Consider the following 9,184-nt stretch of genomic DNA (forward strand, 5'->3'; position numbering starts at 1 on the left):
GGTTGCAAAAACTAGGACATGACTGAAGCAACTTAGCGTGCATCTAACATAATTAACTATGTAACAGCCCTGTGTGTATGTGTGTGTGTGTGTGTGAAGTTACTTTAGTCGTGTCTGTCTCTTTGCGACCCTATGGACTGTAGCCCGCCAGGCTCCCCTGTCCATGCAATTCTCCAGGCAAGAATAGTGGAGTGGGTTGCCATGCCTTCCTCCAGGGGGTCTTCCTGACCCAGGGATTGAACCCACATCTCTTACATCTCCTCCATTGGCAGGCAGGTTCTTTACCACCAGCACCATCTGGGAAGCCCCATAACAGCCCTATAGAACATGTAACTATAGAACCGCTCTATATAGAAGATAAATATACAATAGGCACATAGCGGTAACAGCTCTAGTTTGCACTGCCAACAAGTGTGAGCAATCTTCTTTTTTTAATTTTATTTATTTTTCGTTGCAGGATGCTTGTTCTGTGGCAGGGTGCTGGTCTCTGCCTTACATCAGCGTGAATCAGCCACAGGTCCACGTATGTCCCCCATCTCTTGAACGGCCCTCCCAGCTCCCACCCCAGACAGTCTTCTGAAACAGTTTACTCTAAATGCTGCATGCTGTGTAATCTATTTAAAGACCTTTCAAGGAACAAGTAGGAAATCAGAGTTAAATAATTTCAGTCTGAAATGGGGACACTATCAGCAGAATGTAAGCTATGGGAAACTCTACACAACAAACAACCTTGTTCCTTTGATTTGAAAAAATTGTCAGAAAAAAAAAACAAAAACCCACAATGGAATGGGAACCATTAGAAAATGACATTCATGAGAGCTGGAAATCATCTGACTACATATTTGATACCAAGTAATTTCTGTTGCTTCTTAGATAGGAGATGGTTATTTAAAATAATCTCTCTAGTAGAGATTTGTAAAATGATAACAATTATATATCTGTGACTTGCTTCAAAACACTAATGGAGAAGTAGAGGAGGCAGGTATGACTAGAGGTTAAAATTTTAGGGCTGAGTGAGGGGCACACAGAAGCCCATTATATTGTCCTTTTTGTGCGTATGTTCAAAATTCTCTACAAAATTTAATTTAAAAAAATTTTTTAAAAAAAGTAAGAAAATATTCGACTTGATTGTCAAACCTGACAGACACGACTCCATGACTCACAGAAGATGCTAAGACCAGTATACTGAGGACAGAATCTAGTCTGTGGCTGTAGGTGCCTGTCTTGGGGAGTTAATGTCTTGTTATTGTTAAATATCAAGAAGTGAAATAATTTCATTGTTTTTAGTACTAAAAAAGTTCTGTGTAAGTTGTACAAAATTAGATACTTTCCTTGGTAAAAAAAAAAAAAATTGAAATGTTTTATAATTTTCTATCAAGCATGCCCAAATATTCCACACACAGCAAATAATGTGTTTCAAAGAGATCAAGTAGCATTTGTAATAGAGGGAGGAGCACTGTTATCCCTAGCATGAATATAATGGTGATAAAAGTAAAATAAAATGATCAACATTATGGAATTTTTGAGGCAAAAAAAGATTTTTTTCCCCAAGTGAGACCAATGTTTTATTAACATACTAGAAATAAGCCAGCACAAAGTACATTCAAAAACATTCCCATGGTGCTAAAAATCCCACCACCACCACACCCTCAGCCTCACAGATCTGGGTTTTCCCAGCAGCCCCTGGGCAGACTCAGCTTTTCCAGGCCTCCTCTAAGAGCCTGGGGGTGCGGTCTGAGGTCCTCAAGCATGTTGATGCCCCAGCTATGGCAGGTGATGAGCAGGTCATGGAGATGCTGCGGGTTCTGCTCGCCACTGGGGATGGCGACAAAGTCATCAGAGGAACCTGGGTCCTAAGGGAAGTATTTTACTCCTGTATCTTGTGACCCGTGACGTTGTTCAACCCCTGCTGCTCCCCGACACTGTCTCCCTCTAGCATCTATGTCCCTCTGCCTTGCAGGCTGTTCTTCCTCAATCTCATTGATGGGCTACACTTCCTCCAACTCACCCTGCAGTCATTGGGGTGGGGTGGGGTGGGAAGGGGGCTTTGGCACCTGGGAGCTTCTCCTCTGGGGGCTTATAAGGAGGCGGCACAAACTAAAGAGAGCTCTCCTGCATGGCTAGACCGAACCCAAAGTCATTCGCTTTCCCAACGTGCCCTCCCAGAACGGTAGATTCAAATCTACTGTAGAATGCCAGTTTAGAAAACACTTCATGAGGAAGCCATCTGACTGAATACGATTTTATTTTGCAAAGAATATCATCTTAGCAACCAGCTGTCCTCTCTAGATGAATCTTGAAATGGTAATATTTTTAATGAAGTAAGCTGAAGGACTCTAACAGTGATCCCAACAACTTTTTCGATGAGTTCCATATACCATAAGAAGTTGAAATCTTGGCCACTAGGGGAACTCTGAAGTTTCTCTTCCTTAAAGTTTTGGGGGGAACAGTCCAGCGAATGGTTTGGGGTATAATCTCCAGTGAGTCTGCTGGTATACAGGCATAAAAAAATGGCTGGTTTTGTTTTTTTTCAGAATGGAAGCTGATACTCTCTTGATGAGGTTTTGCTGCTGATTTGTATTTACTTGGGAAATAATCCAGTCTTTCTGATTCATAATCCCTTACATTCTTCCTTCTTGTGTGTTTCTCTTTACTCTTTGTATAACTCTCATCACATTTCCAAGGCATGTTGTTCTTTCTAAAGAAGTCCAATTTGGCCTTCCTTATATCTCTGCTTTCTGAATGCCTGTGAGGTCTGCCTTGGCTTTTTGCAAGATGTAATTTAATATTGGATTCTGTTAAGGGAACTAAATAATTTTTCCCGCTTACTGTAGTCTGTGAAAGCATCTCCCCATTGAAAGAAATGGATGATGATACAGATGGAACCTCAATGATATTTAAGGAGCTGTGACACCACAGGTCAGGAGGCTGCATTTTGGGGGACCATCCACGTTTCCTGCTTTTGTGGTATTCATGAGATGATGGTGTCATTTTGGAGGACGATCTATATTTCCTGCTTCTGTGGGATTCATAAGAAGGCGGTGTAATACTGGAGGACGACCTGTGTGTCCTGCTTTTATGGGATTCATAAGAATGGGGTGTCACAATTGACGAGTGTTGTCGATGACCTCTAATATGACGGGAACCGAAAGCTTCACTATAAAGTGGTTTCAAACCCATTTTGACTTTCTTCTTCTTGTAGAGATTTTCCACAGGTATGCCTTTCTGTAATTCAAATAGAATACTCTCTGCTTCCTGCCTTAAATAAGGGGTGGCATCTAAAAAGATACAGTCTTCACTCTCAAGTACATCATGAGCTGAGCTTTCCTCCGAGTTACCTGAATTCTCGATATCTGTCTGACTGTCAGTAAAATCTTCAAAATTCTGAATTGAATGGGAACCACCTGCATCCTGAGCCTTTTTCTGAATCTTTAAATCAACAGATTCATATGTACTTGTTTCTTGAAACCATACATGACATTGTTTATCTTTTTCTGGAGTCACACGAGATTTTAACTTAGAAAGAGCCGTGGTATCTTTCTGCACTGTGCTGTGTTGATCAGGGTCAGGGGCACACACCTGGGTAGGTGCCAAGAAGTTTCTGACTGATGATGAGTTTTCATGGAAACTTTGTTTTTTGAAAGGGATATGTTCTAATGGTTGTGTATTAATGGAATGACCGCCACTTTCCCCACTGCTGTCTACTTTTTTACATATTGCAATTGTCTGTAATTTAAGACTATGTTTGGGAAATGCAATTGGCTTAGGGAACATCCTTGCATCTGGAGAACCCAGGAGAAAACGAAGGTATTTGTATTGTAAGTCAAGATCTATCTGATGAAGAGAGTTTTCCTCAAAAAGTAACAAAACTCTGTTTTTTCGTTTTGGTACTTTGACCACAGAATGAACACATTTAGATACAGGTTTCCTTCCATCCTGAGCACTGGCCATTGTGGAAGATTCCCTTACAATTCTGGGAAAGGCTTTCATTTGAATCTCCAGTGTCTTTTTAGAAAAGTGTATGAGGAGTTTGTTTTTCTCTCCTACTGAGCAGTTCTGGAGAATATGAGGCAATGTTTTCTCTCTAGCGGAAGTCAATGAAGGTGCTCCACTTTCCAGCGCTTTCACCCTCCTTAACTTTGTAACGTTCACTGCCTCTTCACTGCCTCTTGAAACATTAACAATCAGTGACTTCATACAATCGACAGGAGGTGAGTCTTTTTCATATTTGTGTTTTAGGTTAAATTCTATAGTATCAATCCCTTCCAGAGGCAAAAAGAACATTTGTTTAGGTCTTGGATAGAGCTTCCAACTGTTATGTTTTGAAATAGCCAATTTTTGATAAAAGCTGAACCTTTGAAAGGATTGTTTTACCACCTCTGGTATCAAATTCAGTCTTATTTCAGGTGCTTTTGACTCTAAATGATGCGTGAGCTTGATTTTTTCTTTGCAAGTAAAATTTTCTAAAATAGGTTTTGGCCGCAGTTCAGGATGTATCGTCATGGATAGTGTACTCGGACCCCTTGTGAAACGTTGTGACTTCCAACCATCAGGTTTATTGTCTTTTACTTTTTCAAGGTTTTTAGGAAAAAAGTTGTTTTGAATCATGCTTTTTATCTGGGATTCAAGAACGTTTTTAATTGCTTCACAAATAGGAATCATAATTCCCGCACTTGGACTATATCCCACTGTTTTTCTTTCATTACCTTTAGCTTGGGGTTGAATAGGCACAATTCCTAGAGAAGTTTCTAGTTGCTGGACCTTTTGCATGGCTGTGTCCTGTACACGTTCACTCTGATCCCTATGATCGAGTGGCGAGGCACACCCCGTGGTATCAACGAGTTGAGTCTCATCTTGTGGTTCTTCTACCTTTGGAGGAGAACTGTTCATATTTAGGGTGCTTTTCATGTGAGTTTCCACATTTTCCACATTTGTAGACATGATTAGACACCCTGTAGGTGTTTCAGTGGGTTTTGGTGCCTTTCCTTGCTCCATCATAATCAAGTCAGGTTCTTTTATGATTGTCGCAACATCTTCCTTTGGATCTTTAGACGTGATTAAACACGCTGTAGGAGTTTCAGTGGGTTTTGGTGCCTTTTCCTGGTGGATCGTAAGCATGTCAAGTTCTTTAACAATCCCTTCCACATTTTCCTTTGGATCTTCAGACATGATTACACACTCTGTAGGTATTTTAATGGGTTTTGGTGCTTTTTCTTGTCCAACTTTAAGGAAGTCAGGTTCTTTTACGATCTTTTCCACATTTTCCTTTGGATCTTCAGACAAGATCTGACTCCCTGTAGGAGTTTCAATGAGTTTTGGTGCTTTTTTTTGCTGGATCGTAAGCATGTCAGGTTCTTTAACAATCTTTTCCACATTTTTCTTTGGATCTTTAGACATGATTAGACACTCTGTGGGTGTTTCAGTGGGTTTTGGTGCCTCTTCTTGTTCAACCATAAGCAAGTCAGGTTCTTTTACGATCCTTTCCACATTTTCCTTTGGATCTTCAGACATGATTAGACACTCTGTAGGAGTTTCAGTGGGTTTTGGTGCCTTTTCTTGTTCAACCATAAGCGAGTCAGGTTCTTCTATGATCCATTCCACACTTTCCTCTGTATCTTCAGACATGAGTAGACACTCTCTAGGTTTTTTAATGGGTTTTGGTGCCTTTTCTTGTTCAACCATAAGCAGATCAAGTTCTTTCACAATCTTTTCCACATTTTCCTTTGGATCTTCAGACATGATTTGACTCCCTGTAGGAGTTTCAGTGGGTTTTGGTGCCTCTTCTTGCTGGATCATAAACATGTCAGGTTCTTTTACAATCCTTTCCACATTTTTCTTTGGATCTTCAGACATGATTAGACACCCTGTAGCAGTTTCAGTGGGTTTTGGTGCCTTTTCTTGTTCAACCATAAGCGAGTCAGGTTCTTTTATGATCCATTCCACACTTTCCTTTGTATCTTCAGACATGACTAGACACTCTCTAGGTTTTTTAATGGGTTTTGGTGCCTTTTCTTGTTCAACCATAAGCAGATCAAGTTCTTTCACAATCTTTTCCACATTTTCCTTTGGATCTTCAGACATGATTTGACTCCCTGTAGGAGTTTCAGTGGGTTTTGGTGCCTTTTCCTGCTGGATCATAAGCATGTCAGGTTGTTTACCAATCTTTTCCACATTTTCCTTTGGATCTTCAGACATGATTAGACTCCCTGTAGGAGCTTCAGTGGGTTTTGGTGCCTTTTCTTGTTCAACTGTAAGCAAGTCAGGTTCTTTTATGATCCTTTCTGCATTTTCTTTTGGATTAGACATGATTAGACACCCTGTAGGTGTTTCAGTGGGTTTTGGTGCCTCTTCTTGTTCAACCATAAGGAAGTCAGTTTCTTTTACAATCCTTTCCACATTTTCTTTTGGATCTTTAGACATGATTAGACAGTCTGTGGGTGTTTCAGTGGGTTTTGGTGCCTTTTCTTGTTTGATCGTAAGCACATCAGGTTCTTTTATGATCCTTGAGATATCCTGGTCTGGAACAACCCTTTCGATTGTTTGTGGAGCTAAATTTTTATTTATCTCTCTGCTGAGGTTTGCTTCTGATTTGATGTTAGGAAGTTTGTGCATTTGTTGTTTGTCTACCATGAAGGGCTGGGAATCCTGTGGAATTGTGTTTGTAAAATTCCGGTTCTCTTCTTTCACAATGCTTGAACTGTCCATCTTCATAGTTTCACTAGTATTTGGTGATTTCTTCTGGAATTCTGAAATACGGGTTCTCTTTACACTTTCTAGGTTTGTCTGAGATTTTACTGGGTCTTTAGTCTGAGATGGACTCACTGTGTAAATAGAAAGACTTCTGATAAATATTTCTGAGGCATCTCCTCTTCTCAAAGCTATTTTCTTTGATTTGTTAAAGTTATACTCTAATTTCTTTCGATTGCTTGGAGTACCTCGTCCCGTGTCGCCTAGAATCTGTGGAATTGGATGTTTTCGGATTTTCATATTTAAATATTGGGGGCCCAATTCTCTTTTCAAGTCTGCTATTGTTAATCTGCCTTTCTGGCCTCCTAATTTGGGAGAAAGAGGAATGTAGGCATAAAATGAATCCAGAGCATGTTTTTGAAGCATTTTTTGTAGTTGAATGTTATGTTTTGCACTGGACACTTCTCGTTCCTTTTTATGTTTTTGTTTGATTGGGCATCTGTTTGCCATGGGAGCAATTACCTGAGTCTTAATTTGAGGTTCCTCTGCCTTTAGAGATGCAGTGTTCAGGTTCACTGTATTGCTTGTGTCCATTTTTATTGTCTCCTCCTCCAGATTAACAATGGTGAGTTTGTGCATTTCTATTTTGTCCTCTTCTAGATGGACAGCTATGTTTGTATCTATTTTTAATATCCCTTCTTTCATGTCTAACTTTTTTTGCTCCAGATTTCCAGTAGAGCCAGTGTCAGTTTCGTTTTTTCCCACCACATCTCCAGATTGAAGTGGAAAAGTCCAGGAGGAAACAGACTTCTGAAGTGGTTCTAGATTGTGTGACTCTTTATCTGGACCAAGCAATGTCTGCTCCTTTTTCCCTCTTTGGGCATCAAACTCTGTCATACCCATTTGTATTCCTGGTAGCATTTGTATTTCAGGGCATGCTGTAGTTTGCTTGCGCACATCTATTTCCAATGATGTCCTTTGCTTTACATGTTGTAGTGGAATTTTCAGAGAAAGACTAGAATCCACTCTGGTCTTTTGTCCACTCCCAGACTGCAGCACCACTTGCTTTTTCATGACAATTTCTTGATCTGCATTTTGGAGTGCATCTGACTCTGTGATATTTATTTCCTCAAGGGGTTCCTTTATCTGTGGTGCTAACACTTTGGGAGGGGACATTTCACTTGTTTTTCCATTGTTTTGTCTATCTTCTTCTGGCTTATCAAGTTTACATAGATCTGTAGATGCTGGAGATGCTTGTGATAAAGCTTCTTGTTGGTGGTGGACATCTTGCTTTGAAGCAGAAAATCCTTCTGAACCGACAGGGGAGCCAAGTGTGGCGTATATTTCCTTGGATAGTTTCCTTGGCAGTGAAACTAGAACGTGAGGACTTATTTTATGACTTAAGTTACTCATTATTTCTGTTTCTTTCTTCAGGCTTTCAATTTTAGTGAGATCCATCATGGGGAAGGAAAGAATTGTAGCCAAAGTTTCTGGTTTGTAATTTTCTTGCTGAGCCTCTGACCCTGCAAAGAAACATTCCAGCCTTTTCCCACTTTTTATAGTACCATACCCTGTGACATAAAAGTCCTCCTGCTGTGAATTTGAAAGTAACTGACTCACATCTCCTTCGGATTTGACTTGTAGAGGTTCCCTCCTTTGCTGTACACTGATCACAAAGTTTGATGTCCACTGTTGTATGGCGTCTTCTGGCACCGAGCATTCTGCGTTTTTAACAATTTCCCTCTCACCAGCAGCTGATTCTCTAATTGCTGTTTTCTGGGTATCTGATGTTTCTTGGAGATTTTGCTGTGACCCAGAGGATCCTGTGATTTCTGGTGTGTCTTTGTCTGTTTTGCTCCCTAAATCTAAATAAAGAGGTGCAGAAGGGATAGAAACAAAAGTCCTTGTCAGGACCATACTTGGTTCATCTTTATCTTTGTGTACTTTTCCCCCTGGCTCTTTAATAACATTCAACACAAATTTCTTTGTACTAAGGACATCTGGAATTGGTGAAATCGCTGATTTTTTGTGATGGGTCCGTAGCCTCATATCTACATTTTTCACATCAAGCTTTTTTTCTTTCTCTGACATACATTGCTTTCTTTTTGTTACATCACCACTAATTCCCTTTGTATCTGTTCTCTTCTTTGCATCTGGTAATGCTGAAATCATTTGTGGAAGTAGAGAGGGTTTTTTAATTCCAAGCTTTCCTTCATCTACTTGTGTACCTTTGTCCAATTTAGGCTTAGTTGGAGGGGCAGCAAGATAAATATTTCTTACCACCTTACCAGGTGGTTTACCTTGAGTTTCCTGTTTCTTTTGCTCTGTCCCTCCAAGGTTCAGATACAGTTCTGATCTGTGGAGTGTATATGAAGAAGGTGATTTCTTGGACTTCAAAATTATATATCTGGTGTGTGTCACACCTCTCCTATCTACTGATTTTTCTCTGTCCCTATCTTCTTTCTCAGGAATAGGTTGTTCCTCATTTTGAACATCT

General features: G+C 40.2%; 1 protein-coding gene across 1 annotated transcript in view; it reads right to left on the minus strand.

The window, feature by feature from the left end:
• Nucleotides 1-1,655: 1,655 nt before the first annotated feature.
• Nucleotides 1,656-9,184, minus strand: part of CCDC168 (coiled-coil domain containing 168) — a 42,824-nt gene continuing 35,295 nt past the window's right edge. Inside the window, exon 6 of the mRNA XM_061434378.1 lies at nucleotides 1,656-1,853. Within this exon, the coding sequence (XP_061290362.1) occupies nucleotides 1,656-1,853 (198 nt within the window). The remainder of the gene's footprint in view (nucleotides 1,854-9,184) is intronic.

This window comes from Bos javanicus, chromosome 12 (assembly GCF_032452875.1).
Source record: "Bos javanicus breed banteng chromosome 12, ARS-OSU_banteng_1.0, whole genome shotgun sequence".
Classification (NCBI taxonomy): domain Eukaryota; kingdom Metazoa; phylum Chordata; class Mammalia; order Artiodactyla; family Bovidae; genus Bos; species Bos javanicus.